The following is an 18,884-nucleotide window of genomic DNA, read 5'->3' as shown; positions in this document are numbered from 1 at the left end:
ATATTCAATGAGCAATAACATTGTTCAGTATTATGCTACCGATATGAAGTGCAATAAAAGACAAACAGATATGACGGAGCACATAACAGCAATTGGTCACACTCTCTATGTCTCTCTGCTGATCTTCATTTTTTACACAATACAACTTGTGTTAGCAAATCCCCAAAAAACAAAAAAATGTCACCACTAAATTGGCACTAATTGATGTTATGGTATGGAGGCTGGTCGAGAAGCGGGGGATCACCCTGGACCAGTCAATCACAGGGCTGACATACAGAGACACACTACCAGGCACATTCACACTCACACCTACGGGCAATTTTTGAGTCACCAATAAGGAGGAAGCCGGAGTACTCAGAGGGAACCCACGCATGCACATGGAGAACATGCAAACTCCACACAGAAAGGCCCCGGCTGAGGCTTCAAAGCCAGTAACCTTCTTGCTTTGAGGTGACAGAGCTTACCACTGCACCACTGTGTAGACCCTCCATCCAATATGTGAAGTGGGAACATGCTGAGTGAGAAAGCATTGCTTGTTTTTTATAAAGTAAGTCCCTCATTTCTCACTTTGTGGATGAATTTGTTATAAATGTTTATGTTGCGATAACAATTAAATTGGGATTAATTATGCAGCTCGACAGTGACTTGAATTAATATCCCTTCAAAACAGTTTAAGATTTGCTACAGGACTGCTGTTTAATTCAGTAATCTGTAACTACATACAGTATAGTACTAACTCTTAAATCTATATATAAAAAAAAACCCTATATGACGAAAAAAGTGATGAAAAAAGAACTTTAACTCAGCGAGTCGTTGGAATTACAAAGTGTAATGTCTTGCAGATGGCTGTGAGCCTAGCAGGACAAGCTCCAGGTAAATTCCAGCAAAACTACCTGTGACTGGTGCCTCGATGTCCAGTATAGTTTTCTCCTGACGCAGGATCGATGCTCCCTCGTTAATGATTCGAAGTGCCACGGCTTCCTCCACACGGCCCTCCTTGGTGAGGTGAGCCTTCAGGAGATCCACTCGAGGTTTCCCTTCACAGTCGAACACTTCCTTCATGGTAAGGCGGTGGCTCAGGGGGAAGGGGACAGCTGAGGACAGAGCACAGGCACGTGGTGACATTTAGAAAGGGGACATTGCGGTAACTATGGCTACTGTTTATGACAACAAGAACACAATTTGTGACTCCTGTTGTTTTGTTTTTTTCACTGTGAGAGCATGGTGGCAAAATCTGCACAGAAATTATGCAGGAAAGAAATTCATGGAGAAATCCTATTTGCAAAGCACAATCTGTGTTTTTCCTGAAGCATTAATGTGCTGCTTCTTCTTCCATCTTGTCGACTTACATTATTTACATCTTTCGCATGAAAACCATATTTAACATTAGAAGCCCGACCGATAAATAGGCCAGCCGATAATATCCTGTCACAGTCACGTTCCAGTTGAGTGACCATCTTGTCTTCGTTATAAATCTTTTCTACAACTGTTTGATAACTGCATTTGAGTTATCAACACAAGAAATGTGTACATCTTTATTTATATCATATCGAACATAGATCTAGGAACGATATTGGCCGATATATAAATATCAGATTTTTTATCTCTCCGATATCGATATCGGCCCCATAAATCCCATATCGGTCAGGCCCTATTAAACATGGCTTTGCTTGATATGCAAGGACCTAATAGATACAATTTCCAACATTTAAAGTATCCCAAATATAGTGGCAATTTAGCAAATATATTGTATCAGTTTTTAATTAAATTTAAACAGAAATGCAATTTTTTACTAAATTGTGCACAATTATTTACAAGACTTAAATGGCTATTGTATATCTAAGCTTGTTTTCTCTACTTTGTACATTTATAAATTGCAGCCCCAGCTAACATTCTCGGCACTCAATTCATCCAGCGCTCTCTCTGGCCATTAAAATGCACCAGTCACCGACCCAACAGACTGCCTGTGAAACTGTGATTCCAACCACAGATCATTACTTCAGTGGCAGCAAAGGTTATTCATTAGATCTTGTACGGATCTGTCTGTGCTGTGTGAGTACCAGTTTTCAGGTCCCATGTATGGATGTTAATCTACAGATCATCTGGCTTAACACAGGAAAGTCTTTCAAGTGTCGGAGCTATAAATAATTCAGATGAAAAGGAAAGTTGCAAGTCCTCAAATGTATTTGAAGAGTTGGCGACAAGCACACACATACACAGGTTGAAAATAGCAGATCACATTTCCCATTGTTACAGTAGCATTTTTGTGCACCTGTACCTTTAAAGTCACATCTGTTACAGTGTACTACAGTACTCTGAGACTCGAGCTGTATCCAAAATCCCTCACTGCTCTCGATAAAGTCCACTCCAGAGTGACTCTCCAGTTTGCAGTGGTGTATGAATGTTCAGTTACAATATGAAGATGACACAGCATAAATTAAGGCAAGGTGAAAATTATCTGAGTAATGTATAACTCTCTACACAGTGAGAAGGTAGTAGTGAACAGCTGAATTCTTTCGGACTCAAGTAGTGTTGTAGTCAAGACCACACTAACCGAGACCAAGACTGGAGTGCTCCAAGACTGAGACATTTAGGAATTAAGACCGAGTCAAGACCAAGACCAAGGCAGGGCGAGACTGAGATCATAAACATCACTGAAAAATCATCTTGTGTGCAGAAGGAGTGTCATTGACTTAATGTAACACCTGGAAGGTTGCGGGTGTAACCAGTGAATAAACATGAAATTATGAAGGAAAGAAAGTTAACTGTTCTTTTCCTTAGAATCAAAGTAATGATGTGGAAAAATAGCCTATCAGAGGTGGTCTTGACCGGTCTTGATTTAAAATCTGTAGTCCTCCCACATCGGGTCCGAGACAAGACCGAGTAAAAATGCTTTCGACTCCGAGACAAGACCTTCAAAACGTGGTCTAGAGAACAGTTTTGAGACCAAAACCGATTTTGAGTACTACGACACTAATCTCAAGAATCACTTAGTTTCTGATACACGACAACAATGTTGTTTGAGCATTGAGCATCAGGTGAATACTAGGTTTAGCTAAAATACAGTATACGTATAGGCACATGATTGACCCCTCTTTAGCGACCTTTACTTGGAAGAACTGCAATCACTGTAATACCCAGCTGTGACTAACTCTTTGAAATCTTTGAGGAGCATTGTGTGGACCCAAGTCAAAGCGTATTGTTCTTGCCCTCAGATTTAGATAGATGAAAAGGAATTCCCAGTAAAGTATGGCAATGAGCCCAGTAACATAGCATTGTATGGGTTGGACTACTCTGAGAGGACAAATCACATAGCTCTCCTTTATGACCTCATGGGTTTTTGTCTAAATGTTTTATCGTTTTGCTTTCAAAGGGTTATTACTTTCCAAAGCTTATGTAACTTTTTATTATCTCTATGTTGTAAGAACACTTAACATTTTAAAAAGTAAACGGTAGCTGACCTACTTTGTTATGGTGAACCTGCGGAAGGATCATTACCGGTTGAGATCCCTGCACCCGAGGCTGCGTGGCCCCTCGGTGCTGGCAGCGGATCGTCACTCCACTCTCTTTCTTACCTATGTTAAATAACAATTTTTGCACAAATACGTTTCCTTACTTTTGATCAAATGTATTTGAAATAACAGGGCTGTGACTAGTGGGAAAATACTCTAGTATTCTTTCCATCCATAATACAAAGTGTTAGCAGTAGTACATTTAGAAGTTGCCAGATGTCACAGCAAACAGGGCCACTGAGATGACAAAGGCAGAGTCACAAAGCTCTGGCTTATGGCGAACATGATCAACATGCTTTTAAAGAAAGAATGCTTGGCTAGAGGCATCTCAAAGTCGCTGCTCCTGGGATAATGAGGCGAGCCCTGGCAAGTGGATTTAATGGGACTCAAATTTTTCACAGCATGCAGTGTGTATCTGTGATGGCGATGGGTGCTTTTTACACTTTACCAGTTAGTACAAACTCAGCACAGTCATCACTCAAGTGTCTCAAGTTTTTGGTTTGGTTAATGTCATTGTGCACTGATGAATTTCCAGCGCTTTGTCTTTGATTCTTGGCGTTCAAACAAGACTGTACAGGGACTGACGCTGACTCTACTTTGTAGTATACCTTTAAAATGCAGGAGTGAAATACCTTCATACATCTTTGGGAGGGATGAATAGAAATGTGATGTTCCGTCACAATGATGTGTAAAGAACCCCTTTAAACAATCAGAACTGGAGGGCTTTTGCCGCCATACCTTATGGTACATATTGTTATTTCCATTAATGACAAAGAAAAGGTAAATAGCTTACAGAAAACTGAAATACTTAATGCTGGCTTTTTTAAAATCTAAATTGAATTGAAATGTAGTTACACATGAGGATTCTTTTCAAAGGAAATGACACTTAGCTTTTATAGGCAGAATGGAGCAACAAAACATTTATCTCACTACTCACTATCACAAAGAAATCAGAAAAAAAGCAACCCAGATCCTTCACACACCATCCCAAACAACACACTTCACAAACAACACGCATATGTAGACACAGAACCACTCTGATTTAGATGTACTGCGAGATGAAATGAGATGAAAAGCTGACTTCTGCTCAGCACCCGAGCGGAGTTGAACTATGAAATACTGTATGTTGCCGGGCAACAGCAGCAGCAGCAGCAGCAGCTGACTGTTGGAGAACAGCCAGTACCGCCACAGAAAACTGCAATTTGCATCAAAGGTTCACGTAGATGCTGTTGGAAAATGCTCATAAATATAGACTCATGTCAAATTATCCCAGTATGTTGTGCAGACTGTACTGTACACACAACCCATAGCCCTCCATTCTGCAGTCTTAATAAAAAAAAACGTGTGTGGCGTTTGTGGTTTGTGTTGCTAATGAGCAACCCCTGGGAAAGCTGGATGGTATCATCAGACTGATCAACGACAGAGTGCGCATTTCTGAGCCGTGCAAATAACACACAGAGAAGAAGAGTCAAGCTGAGAACATCCACTGCTACTTACACGTAAAGATAAAGATGATCTATTCTTCATAAAACAACGACTGCTCCACTGTGACAATTAATACATTATTAATGTCAACATCAGTGTTGTTGGAATCATTTTGCATATTTTGCAACTGGAAGCAAGAGTCAATATTTTAGCCTTTTGCAGGACGTGTTGATTTTTTTTATAGCTGACACATTATGTATCATTGCAATGCTTCTCATATTGTTGCATAATATAGTGGGAGTTACGGCGCTTTCAAGGGAGACGGATCCTTTGGCTCTTTCCCAGAGAAGTTAAAAAAAAAAAAAAAAAAAACATTCATCATGACTTTGTTTTTATTCTTGTGGTTAATAACCAGCTTAGAGTTGCCGCGGGACTCGAGAGGACATGAAGTGAAATTTGGGGCTAAAAGTTAAACAAAGATATTTTTAATTTGAACTTATTTGTACTTTTTTTTTTTAGACCATATGCATTATATAAATAGATTTCTGTTGCTTTAAAAGATTGATAACACTGTTACAGATTTACAACCAGCAGTCCTTAAATACAAAGACTGTGCTGGTCTGAAATCTTAAATGTGAAGAACGTGCTTTTGCAAGGCGCTGTTATAAAGTAAGACATTTCACAAAGTGTGCAATAGGCCCTCCTCCCTGAAATAACTGACCTGAATATGCCGCTTGATGCCCACAGCACAGTGGTGACAGAGCTGTGGAAAACAAATTGCACAGGCCAGCAGTTATTGTATCTCTTAAGAAATGTTCTGTCAGCTTTAAACATGTAAGAGAAAACAAAAACTGGATGAGGTCTAACTTAGAGGTACTGAATGTGTGCAGGGATAAAAATAACTCGGAGTAGCTTGTAGCAGCGGTGCTCTGTAGTTTGCTACACGCACACACATCAATATCACCTTTTTTTAAAGCTTACTTTGATCACCTTTCTTCAAGCTTTAGCATGTTGGGTTTTAGAAAAGGGGAGTATTAGAAGTGACAAAAGGAGTTTTAATCTGTTAGTAAAGGCATAACTCACTGTTTTAGAGACATCTGATCGATAGTGGTTTGATGGATAGGGAAACAATTACTCATTTTGATTGGTCAAACTGATCAAATCAATCAGTCTTTATTTGTATAGCACCAGTTATTGTAGAGACTGGACAGTGGACAGAGTCTGAAATCAGGGAGAGAGAGAGTTGGGAATGGCATGCGGGAAAGGAGCCACAGGTCAGATTTGAACCTGGGCCGCCCGCTTGAAGGACCACAGCCTCCATACATGGGGCGCCCGCTCTAACCACTGCGCCCAATAGTGCCAATTCTTAACAAATGGTATCTAGAGACACTTTACAAAAGGAGCAGGTCTGGACCATATGCCTTGTTATTTTATATATTGTGATTACATTATTAGTAAGACCCAGCATTACTCCACCAAGCAAGATTTAGCAAAGTTACAGTGGACAGAAGAAAACGTCCTTTTATATGGCAGAAACATCGAGCAGAACCAGACTCATGTTGAACAGCCGTCTGCCGCGTGTTGTGTGTTGAAGTTGCAAAGCGGGATGGAGGGAGACAAACAGAGCAACAACAACAACAACAATGAATAAGAAAGAGTTATGGCTACAATGGGAGTAAACTAATGGGGATTAGGAGTCATAGATCAGGCGATTCAGCAAGTTTTCTCAAATGTACAGCCTGTGGCGACATGAAAAGCCAATTTAAAAAAACAAGTGGATATCATTTTACTCAACCCAAGACAACAAAAGAAAAAATGCTTTGGGTGCTTTAAAGACGATGGAAAATATCCTAAATGTTATGTGACCATGTTACAAAAGAAGAACACTGAGTCAGATTTTTTGGCTGGGTTGAGTTTGCTGATGTAAACCTTCTGTTTGACATATTTTTTGAAAGCCCTGGATGTCAGTGAATTTGTTCCTCAGAGAAAGAACTACAGGTTCACCTTGCTTAAGTTGCTCAGACACACAACGACTAATTAAGAGTGTCACTATTGACCAACTTTGTCTTCCTGCTGGGGAACATAACGGATGACAAAATGACTTCTCATCTTTGTGACATGACATCACATGTTGATGTTTGTTTTTATTAATAAGTAATACTATGGAGACAGCTTAGTGTGTGCAGCATTAGAGTCCAAGACAAATATCCCTAGTGGCACAAAGTAATGACGTTAACTTGTCGAATCGATGTGTATTGTATTGCTTGTATTGTATCCTAATGTATAGTATCATATCTTAGTGTGTCATATGGTATTGTGTGTTTCGTATCAGATTGCATATCCTGAATATGATCATCTGCTGACAGAGCAGAGTATGATAAAATGTTTTAGGACTTACTCTGTTGTTTGTTACACTTCAGTATCAGTTTTTGCTCTGAAACTACTCAGCGGTGATGTCATTGTTTGTTATTTCACACTGATGAAGTGCTTGACTAATAACGATAATGAATTAAAGACTGGTAATGCCCCTTAGAAGGCCGTAGCTGAACACGGTGTTTTTTTTTTTTCAGTTGTAACATCTTACCGTATACGTACATGACATTAGTAGTGCCTGCAGTCAGTGTCGTGTTAGTGTATGTCACAGTGCCGATCACTCTGTGTTTCTACAACTCTGTATAGCTTAAAGGACCAAGTTGTTAATGCTGACTGAGCTTCGTTACCATTCCCACAATATACTGCATGTGAATTTATTCCGGCTCTGTGCTGACTCTGGGCTGATCCACGGTCACAATGAGCACGGCTAAATGAGTTATGGCACAACTGTGGCCACTTCATCATCCTCCATTGATCCAAGTTTGTGTCCTCAGTAATTCCCTCATCCGGAGCTGCTTTCTCAGCATCTACTGACGCTGCTTTTGGGTTTCCTTAGAGATCTCTCCTAATCAAATTAAAAACATGACTCACTCCTGGTAAAATATACCCCCCATTAAATGTCAATTTCATGCCCGTTTCCTCTTCCACTGGCCCTGTCAAAGCCTGTGAAATCCTGCTGCATCACTGCCCCAGCTCCTACCAACCACAAGCTCACACAGCAATTCAGCTGTTTTCTCTCTCTCTCTCTCTCTCTCTCTCTCTCTCTCTCTCTCTCTCTCTCTCTCTCTCTCTCGATCTCTCTCTATCTCCTCTTGGAGCCAGGATGCAGTCAAGCCGTGACATCAAAAAACTGAAGGAAAAAAAAAAAAGAAAAAAAAAAGACGTGCGCTTTTGCAGAACATAATAAAAATACATATTCTCTGGTGCAGTGCTGTTGTTTCTATGCGTTATCCCCGTTTTCGTGGGGGCTGTGCAGCAGCAGAAAACCGGATTGTTTATCAACATCAAAGCTCCAGCAGCCCACTACACCACCACGAACACAACTTGATGGCCGCAAACACACCATTAAAGCACGACATGAAAATGAAAGCCACAATCTGCCACAAGAACCAAACGCAGAATGTAGGCTAACTTACATTTCACCATCCTGTCGGCGGCGTTTAAGACGATGTCAGCGTTAGACATCTTCATGGGCAGTTGATGTCTTCGTGGCTGAAGCGATTTCCTCTCTCCCTGCTTTTAAGGATGTACTCGGCAGTTCTGGATGTCGAAATGCTACTGATAATGTGGCATCACTTAGATGATGCGCCCCCTCCGTGCGTCGGTGCTGCCGGGTAGGACTGCTGCTCCCCAGGCAGGCAGGCAGGCGGGCGGGCGGGCAGGCGGGGATGGATGGATGCTGGATGCTGTAGGAGCTGCTGCTGCTGCTGCTGCTGTGCTAAGCTGTTAATGTGGGGGAGGATGCACCGAGAGAGAGAGAGAGAGAGAGAGAGAGAGAGAGAGAGAGAGAGCGAGGGAGGGGGAGGAAGGTAGGGAGAGAGAGAGAGAGAGAGAGATGTGCAATATCCCGACATGGCGGTGAAGGGAACTCCCACGCAAATGTTTCACGGGACTGCCTGATGCTGCCATCAGATGGAGGTACAGACGGGGTTGCCCCCCACGCACGCACGGAGCGCCATGTTTCGGTATTCACAAAATATTGGTACGCGACGGCCCGAGTGCGCGAGGCCCCGGTTGTGTGTGTTTTTTTTTTTTTTAAATATGTGTGACATTAATGATGAAGACGGGGTTTTTGATGAACATTAGTATTTATACAATAGCAGAGAGTGTTCACAGGGTGGCGACAGTTCATCACAAATAATCCACATTTTACCCCTCGTGTTGGTTTATGTAGCCCAATTTCTATTGAACATTTTTAAATTTTAACCAGGATATAAAGTGTCACAATAACAGTCTGATGGGCTACAACGTAGGCTACTTAAATTAAAAAAAAAAAAAAATCCATTTACTAAAACATTTTTTATGTTTTTTTTTATGACTTTATTTTTATTTTCAATTAATTAAGTTTTTATAGGTTATTTATTTAAAATAGATTATTTGCACGCACATGATATATATTCAATTAATGCAGTTTATTTTCACAAATATTCACAACCCAACATACTGCTGTGCTGTGGATTATGTGAAAACTATTTTTTATTATGCTGGTTTATGATTAAATCATATAAACTAGAGACGAGCAATTTATTTATTATTAATTGATGAGTTCTGTTTGTTTCACTTTAAAAAGGGAAAACGTATATTATCAAAACTGCTTGAAACAAATCAGCTTATGTGTATAGGAATAACTGCATGTGTAGTACTGAGTTGTACCAACAGAGAAGCATTCAGTGCAGTACATACTGACCACCAGTAGAGGCAGCTGGCGCTCACTCTTTGCTGTTAACATTTCAGCCTTTTTATTTGTATTTGATTATCAAAACTTCTTGCATAAATAAATATATTATTCATTGCCACAACATTTGATGTCTAAAGAAACATTAACATACCCACATACTATTTTATTTTAAGTTTTTTTTAGATAAAGCAAACCAAATAAGATGAAGACATGCTCTTTACAAATATCTATCTAAACTATGTTTATCTTATGCTCAAACAAAAAAAACATTTATAATCAATATGTTATTTTTAACATCTATCAAATTCAAGTAGACAGATCAAGTTTTTAACACAACAAAAAACAATTTAAACTAAATATGTAGGCTAATTTTAAACCAAAACAGCAAACAATGTAATTACCTTTAGCTAAGAATCAAACTGACAGATTCCTCTATTCAACACATACATTCACAGTGAAGATAGACTTTTATGAGGTGAACAGTCAGGTTGTGGAGTCAGAGGTAAGAAATATACCATATGAGATGTGCAAGATGCAAAAGGCCAAACAATTTCATTAAGTTCCTCCTGTTGGGTCAGATTGCAGCCAAATACACCAAAAGCAAACAGATCTTAAGGTTCTGCACACTGATGGAAGAAACTTGAATAAAGCTAAAAAAATGTTAAAAAAAGGCACCAAACATTTTCAGACTCACTAATCTCACTCGAGGTGATCATTAATGGAGCAGCAGGGTAGGTTGGTTTTAATTTCTTGGTCTGAGCAAGAAAAAACTCCAATATTAAGAGTAAAATGTTCATTGTTCAGGTTGTATTCTGACACTCGACCAACAGTTAAGAAGTTGCTGGTTGAATCCTTTTCAGTATTCTGAAAATGAATACTTCTGAATATGGTTTCCTGTGGGTTTTTTTTAGACCCAAGATGTCTTTCTGACATACAGGGAGGAAACTACAGTATATCTTTGAGATATTGAAGAGGCCTGAGGCCCTCCCAGGGGTCTACATAAAAAGCCTTTAATTCTTCAGCACTACAGATTCATAAAAACATGCCGACATGTTTCAGACATACTGGCCTTCATCAGGGCAGGGTACCTGATGAATTTAGACTTTTTATTTATTCCCCTCTGAGTGACTCAGACCTCGTCAATATCTTCTTAGCTGGATCCCCACACTCAAGAGCAGCATAGAGACACATTCTTTTCAACATCTTTAAAAACATTTTTCGACACCCATGCAACACTACATGCATCTGCTTTTTGAATGTATAGCTTTGAGATGTTAAGATTGGATACACTGATGTTTTTTTTAAAGGACAACATTGGCATTGATGTTAAATCCAACTTTTGCACAACCAGATGCTATCATCAGCATGTCTGCAGATCTGACATTTTGAATCATGACTGTTGAGGCAGAGTGGTAATAAATCCAATCCCATTTCATTAGCAGAATTTCTTGACCAAAGTTCAGTGAGCAGTTGAGCCATGAATTACTTATTTTTCAGAAGAATGTTGTAAACACAGCTCGATCAATCAATAAGAATTTGTATTCAGTCTACCTCTGGTATGGTGTGCCAATTGCTTTAAAAGTAGAAAACTCTGACCTTAATCATTATTTTACTACAGTTCTGAATTTACATGTGTTTCTTCAACAATTTCCCTGGCAGATAATGTGCAGCCTTACCACTAGATGGAGCCCTAACCCTGATTATCACCGCAACAGGAGCAACAGCTGGTTGGTTGGTTCTGCTGCAGGAGGGGCACTGTTTGCTACGTTACTATTTGAGACAATTATATGAGAAAGCAATGACACAACATAGTGATACAAGCGAATCAGTAGTTGATCGCTTCCGTCATGTTTTTTTGTCCTCACATTGTCAGGCAGGACAAAAGATCTACTTGCCTGATGACAGATGAGGCTGAGCATGTGATTAGTGGCAGGGTGAGTAATAAATCTCCAGTAATGGAGCCAGTGTTGCTCATCAGGCCAGTGAAACGCTGAGGTCTGAGGCACAAGGTGTGACCGACTTGTCTGTTCAGAGAGAAGGTATAAGACACCAAAAAAAAAAAACTCAACTGTTTGAATACTAGATTGATAGTGAGGGTCCAACACCTGTGTGGAAAACAGGGGATGCGTCCTTGAAATAACCAATTTTGCAGGAAGCGATAAACCAGGAAGCGATGTTAAAAGGAGGGAAACTACCTCAGGCTTTATGTATTACACAAAAATGTCTACATCTGCCTCTGGTGTTGAACATTTTATTTATCCCTGAAGGGAAATTCAGGTTTACACTCTGTTATTTAGAGACATGCTACTCACACACACCGGCCCAAATACACATACACACTATCAGGACCTGTGGACATGCAGTAATGGAAAGATGTCAGATTAAAGGGGCTGGCCCCGGTTGTTGGGGTTCACCTCTGCAGTACTTAAGAAGTGAACCGGCACCCCTCCAGCAACCAGACCATACTTTATTTATATACTTTTGTCCATACCAGGACTTCAACTGGTGATCCTCCAGTTCACAACCCAAGTCCGTATAGACTGAGCTACTGCCACCCGACGGGTAAATAAAAAACAGCATTGCTAAACAGCCTGGTGCAAAAACAATATGTTTGGTCTCTTAAGTTCATTTCTTTGGTTTACATTTCATTGGGGTGAGATTTTTTTGTAACTCATTTGTTTTGATAATAGTCATTCTAATATGCATAATAAGGGGTGTGGCTGATTTGACTGACAGGTGTGCACGTTGTGGTTGTTTGCCAGGCGGCTAGGTTTCAGTTGAGCTAAATCCAGTTACCAACCTCAAACAGTCAGCTTTGTTCATCTTGACTTCATCTTTGGAATATCTTAGCTAGGTGAAGAGTTAGTCAAGCTAAATGGGTGCATTTCAGCAACAACGATATTCATTCGGCTGGCCGCTTCTGTGCCTGTTTCTTTATTCGCCAGAATAAGTTGGAATTAGTTGCATTTTCAATATGGCGACCGCAAATTCATAAAGCCTCTTCAGAAACCAGCCTATGTCCATTTTTTAAAATTCTGTTTATATATCTACAAGTGTGATTTACATCCTTAAAAGTCCTTTGCATTGCTTCAAAACAACATGTTCTATAGAAAGTGACTTAATGTAAACTGTATTGACAAACTGTGTACACAAAATTATTAATGAGATGTTCTTTTTGAAAAAGTCTGCTGTAAGTGTGCAGTATTTCTGTGGTGGCAATGACCTGTTGGCAGCTCCATTTGTTGACCCCTCCTTTAAACACTGTTGTTGCTGGCATGCTGAGCTGGCACACAGCTAGGAGAAAATGGCTCTAAGAAATGGCCTCTTCCAAAATAGTATAAATGAAGCTCATCCAGCTGTACGCTTCCACATAATTAACTCACTGTTACTTACTCGCAGTCACATCAGCCATTAATTAGATCACAAGCCATGTTGTATGTGATTCAATTACATCACAGGCAAGATTTCTCTGCTCGTAAAGCTAACAATACATTCATCTTTCTCTACTTGGGACTCTCACCGCCCATTGTGTTTCTCATTTTCCAGAGACCCCATCTTCAATTTTTGGGGGATTTCCTCCCCCATTAGCCAAGAGAGACAGGATAGTTTGATATATTCAAATTTAATTGCATGTACTGTATAATGGCAGTAAGCCACAGAGAAGAAACATCCCTCTCAAAGTAGATCTAAAACAACAGAACATCAATAATATAGAAATAATCCAAATAATGAGAAATATGCATTCGAAGGGAGAAGCTTTAGTGACTCATGACTTTTTGTGAGCACTATACAATTCAGTGAACATTGCTCCAGGAAACCAGTCCATATTTAAAAGCAAAACCATCGGCTGTCATGCAATCCTGGAAGCCCTACAACGTTGTCTGTCATTCCTAAACCTTACATCGTCATCAGGAGATTGCTGATGGGTGCTTAAATGAATACACATTTAATCAATTAAGTTTCTTTTATTTCGCAATTTCCTTCAAAGTTACTGATTTTATTGATAGACTAGTTTCATTTTTGAGAAATTCAGTAAAACACATGACACGAGAAGATTGATGCCAGTCTTATATCCGTGCAAATAACTATGAAGCCAGCGTCTGGAGGCATTTAGCCGAGCTTAGCATTAAAACATGCACGAGGCAGGAAACCGTGAGAGGTGGGAAACAACTGACTAAGTCAAAGGCTGAAATATGCTCGCAGCCTTCAACTCACACATCTCTTGATTGTTCACTCCATACCCAAAACTAAGGAGCTAAAACAACACTAGAAGCGGCCGGTGGAGGTTCCTAATGGAGGCTGTGAAAAGAAACGGCAACTGGAACAATCTGCTCCAGCAGCTGGTTAATGTTGCTGACAGATGATCTATGGTATTCTGTAGGAAGTGACATCACCTGGCACCAAACACCGGCCAATGGGAGAGAGTCAGAACTTTGTTTGATGCCAGTAGATGTCATTTTTCACACATGTTTGGGTTTGGCATAATGTGGTCTGATTCTGGTAATGTAATTAATGCAGTGTATTATATTTATTTAAAAATGAGTTCGCCTAGAAATAAAATAGAGCTTCATTTTGGGATGGCTTAATGTTTTTTTATGATGCAGATAAAGTTTGGATGTGTTGAAATGAATGTAATGTAAATGTCTCAGCTGGGAGAGACACTGCACAAAACCTTTAGCAGAGGAAGAGGACAGTCTCTCAGAAATCAGGGGGATGTTCACAGTGTGTAACAGTGATCATTTGGGGAGTTAACAGGGCTTGCAACATTCCTCAGTATTGGAGAAAACCGATGTTCGTGTCTCGCCCTGCTCCCTTCATCCCTTACGTACCTCTTTCTGGGCCGTCCACGGGGGCTTTCCTACGGTGCCGGTCATGTGTGCAGCTGGGGATGGAGGCTGTGCAACGCTAATCCTCCTCCCCAGCTCAGGAAAGTACCCTACCTCCCTGTGCAGAACGAAAACAACAAAGAGCTGAGTGTGGCTGCAGCCTCCGGGGTTCAGTGCACCCACCAGAACATGTCCAAGAGTCACAGCTTGCTGCTCCCTCCTACCCATCTATCCATGCATGACTCTCTTTCTCTCCTAGGCTTTCTCCATCTGACCCTCTTTTCAACCTATGAAAGACATGTATGATTGCAGACTGCATTGTAATACTCCTCATCCAAAGGATAGAGGACTTTAGAAGGTCAAAGAGGCAAAGACAAAGACAAAGAAAAGTGGTCAGGATGAGTACTACAAAGACAAACGTATTCCTGTTCATTTACATCGTTCGCTTGTGAAATTAAACCCTGAATGGAAACATATAGAACATGTAGAAAGAAACAAAAAACTCCCATCAAGTACCCCAGTATTAACAGCTGATAGTAAGAACAAATGGAAAAGACAGAGCATCCCTTGAACCAAAGCCTTGGAGATGACAATACCTCATGGTGTGAGGTAGTTTTTGTGCTTGCTCTCACATTTGCTTTGAATGTTTACATGTAAAGCCATTTGTTGCATTGTCTGCAACAGCTTTTATCTGTTTTCTGGGTGCAAGAGGATTTTCAGATGTAGCTAAAAGAACACAGATAACTTACATATAGTCCTAGTCTTTGTCTTCCATGTGCTTGTGATTGTAAACCCTCCAAATAGAATCTTGGCAGGCAGGAGTTTCGAGGAGAAAAAGAAAAGAAAAAGTTAAATTATTGTTAAAAGAAAGACACTGAGTTAGGAAAATGTATTTAAGCTCTTATGTTCTACACATGGATGTTTTTCCTGCAGGCAAACCAAAGTCTGCTCAAACATGATTGGTCAATACTACTCTCTACTACAAAATGACTACAGTATGATACCAAAATGCTTCCAATACCAGAATTATATCCTCCCTTTTTAAAGTTTCTTCAACCATTGGTTTTTGAAGATGCCTTCAGAAGCCAAACAATAGCAGTCGCCATATTGGAAATACTGACTCCAGCTAACTTCCGGCTAATTTAGAAGCAGGCAAAGAGGTGGAGCTGAGGCGGGCCGAATGAATGTCTTGGTCGCTGAATCATGGGCATCACGCTCATCTAGCTCATCTTTTAACTAACATATTTCAACTGATGATTGAAGACAACAGAAAGAAGACTGACAGTTTCAGTTCAAAGACAATTTAGTCAAAGTTAAACCGAGCCTCCTGGCAAACAGCTGTATGTGCCCACCTGTCAGTCGGATCAGTCACACCCCTAATTATGCCTCATTATGCTAAACGCTGAGCCTTAATTTGATCAAAATGAACGAGTTAGAAAAAAAGTCCATCTGTGTATTGTTTGATTGATAAAGAAATTAGTTTGACGAACAAACTATTATTCTTTGTGCCAGGCTGTAAACATGTTTGTTTCTCCTGTAAATGCTAATATGAGCTCTAATACAATAGGGATTCCTTTTCTTTTTCTGGAGCGAGCCACAAGTGGACAATTGAGGAATTGCAGTTGTTTGCACTACTGCATTGGTTTCATTTGTCTAAACCCAGAAATTGCTGCTTGGCTCGTATCTCTGTGGCATTGTCATCACCTGTAATGTATTTATAATAGTTAGCTAAGTTTAGCATGCTCATGTGCTAAACTATAGTGGTGGACTTAGCTAAATCGTTGTAGCAGGAAGTTAGACTTGTCATAGTGTGAGTCTATTCATGCTTTTAGCAAAAAATAAACATCATTTTAAACACCTCTAAATAAGCACTCTTATGCTTGTAAAACATTGGTCCTTTTTGTGTAAATGGCAGTTGTAGTTAAGTATTAGTTCATCTAGTTGACATCAATGACGTGGATGTTTCCAAATCATCAAATTAGTCGAATCATTCTGCATTAATACCAGGATTTATCCACGACTGACCAAATTCTTCAAAGTGAACTGCCAAAAGAATAAAAGGCCACTGAGAAACATCATATGTTCAACAATAATGCCAACACACATGTTTTAAATTGAAGACAGTAAAAGCTTTTGTTGCCTCTTTCAGTTATTATTTAAAAAATGCAACTTAATAGCAGTGATTGTGCCAATGCACCAAGTGTGATGATTAATGCAGCTGAAAGTACCGGTGTGTGCAGGCTGAGGTGCAGGTGTTTGACTTTAGCACCAGTGTTACATCCCCTGTAATTGTTTGCACTGTTTCAACCCTTATTTAACCACAACCACCAAATCTTCCCCAAGTAACCCGATTCAGGTCTCACTCATACGCGAGTAAAAAAAAAGGAGGGTAGCGAAGCACAGCCTGCTCTGCAGCATTACAACTACTCAACATTTCACTTAAAGGTGTTGTTAGATTGAATTCACACCCAAAACAGTGTTGCTTCTTCTTATGAGTCTGATTCAAGTCATCCAACAAGAGCCTGAAGAGCTCTGTTTGCAAAAAAACAACAAACAAACAAACAAAAGATAAGTGAAGCCAGACAATGAACACACAGGAGGACATGGGGAACTGAGATCTGCTTTTCACATAGAAAAGTATTTCCTGCTACATGTTTGTTTTTCCTCTAGTTTCTGTTGCTGCATAGCATCAACTTTTTCATCTTTAAGGCTATAATTCAACCACCACACGCACATGACACCGGAAAATTATAATTCTAATCACTGAAAAGTTCACTTCTAAAGAGACCGTCATGTAGACTGTCCTGGAGACTATCTGTTTAGGATGAAAGTGGACTTGATCAGCAGTTTGATTCTTGATACAGTCAATGTTTTGTAACCCATGCACTGCTGCCCTCAATACACATAAATGTGATATATTAAAGTTTGGCAAAGAAAAGCTTTTGGACTGATATAAGACTGCAATGAATTTTGTGAGTAGAAAAGGCAAATATGGAATGGTTGTGGTGACATCAGAGAAGTCTGTAGTATTGGTTAAATCAGTACAGCCGATTGGTGATATCAGAGTATACAGTAAATGTTTACAATCTCAACAGGTTTAAGAACACAGGAAACTGGACTCAGATAAAGCTTGTGAAATGTAAAATAACATGTAGACATGGGTCAGTTCTGTCTGTAGATTTACCAAACCTATCGTTGGGAGGATTAAATGTGGATCTGAAACAATAACTTAAGACATAAGACTGAAAAATGAGAAACCCATCATGTCAATAAATGACTTCCACCTTTTATCAAATCTGCGGAATGAAATTCATTTTTGCTTGGCATGAAAAATACATCATATTCAGACTATTTGTCATATTTAGGACATAATGAATAGTAATTCCTTTGCTATTCCCTAATTTAGGTATAAATTAAACAGAACACAAAATCAAATTAATGAAAACAGATGCTGCTTCACTACAGTTTATCCTTAATCACCCCCTGCCTATATCATGCAGTGTGATGATTTAAAAAGCCATAAGAATGTCACATCAATGTATTTCCTGGTTGAAAAGAGCATGAGATTATTTTAAAGTTTCTGCTTCAGTGTTGTCTTATGCTGGAAAGTAAAAGTGAACAAAAACTGAGAGAAAAAGTGAAGCCGCTCTGTTTCCAATAAGCAGATGTATTTAAATATTTTTTTATTTATTTAAATAATGCCCTATAAATGATTTTACTCTTACATTTACGCTGTGTTGACACATTTGTGGTCGTTTTCAACTGAACTGTTTACTAAGTGAGTGTCATGTTTATGAGAGCCAGTGCATATTTGTTTGTTGGGAGGCTTGTTGGCTACTGACAGAGTTGGTTGAATACTCTCTCTCTCTCTCTCTCTCTCTCTCTCTCTCTCTCTCTCTCTCTCTCTCTCTCTCAGCTGCCGCGATATTTTCCAGCTCTGGAGCCTCCACCGCACAGCTCGATCGATTCGCATTGATTGTCCCTGACGAGCTGCTCCACTTTCTAGCCAATGTCAGCCAGTCTGCGATCGGGAAGGAGAGAAATGAAGGAAAATCTCTGCCGCCCTGGCGGTGTCATTTCCACACACTTGGGTTGGCCGCCTGCCAGCAGACAGGCCGGTGGAAAGAGGTGGAGTGGACTCTGAGAAGAGAGAGGGGCTGAGCTGAGAGGAGGAGCGACCGGCCACCAGGGTGATTTCTGTCAGATGAATGAGTAGATTTCATCATCCTGCACTCCTTTCACACTGATGCCACTATTTAATACAAAACACACAATATAAAATCTACTTGAAGATTTACGGAAATGCAGAAAACATTTTCCACTTGCATAGCTTCAATATTTTTCATTGAG

The 18,884-nt window shown here is 39.9% G+C and overlaps 1 protein-coding gene across 4 annotated transcripts in view; it reads right to left on the bottom strand.

Annotated features, from left to right (window-relative positions):
- Positions 1 to 8,764, bottom strand: part of ppp3ca (protein phosphatase 3, catalytic subunit, alpha isozyme) — a 38,848-nt gene extending 30,084 nt beyond the window's left edge. The window contains exons 1-3 of one of the 4 annotated variants that reach the window (XM_065962998.1): positions 8,447 to 8,764; positions 5,659 to 5,700; positions 894 to 1,094 (exon numbers count right to left, since the gene is read on the bottom strand). In XM_065962998.1, coding sequence (XP_065819070.1) covers positions 894 to 1,094; positions 5,659 to 5,700; positions 8,447 to 8,501 — 298 coding nt within the window. In that variant the 5' untranslated portion in view covers positions 8,502 to 8,764. The remainder of the gene's footprint in view (positions 1 to 893; positions 1,095 to 5,658; positions 5,701 to 8,446) is intronic. The other 3 variants (XM_065962997.1, XM_065962999.1, XM_020633334.3) reach the window with 3 other exon arrangements.
- Between the last annotated feature and the right edge of the window lie 10,120 nt (positions 8,765 to 18,884).

Source organism: Labrus bergylta, chromosome 14 (genome assembly GCF_963930695.1).
Source record: "Labrus bergylta chromosome 14, fLabBer1.1, whole genome shotgun sequence".
NCBI classification, from domain to species: domain Eukaryota; kingdom Metazoa; phylum Chordata; class Actinopteri; order Labriformes; family Labridae; genus Labrus; species Labrus bergylta.
Note: the sequence above shows the minus strand (reverse complement) of the source record. Positions and strands in the feature narration are given on the sequence as shown.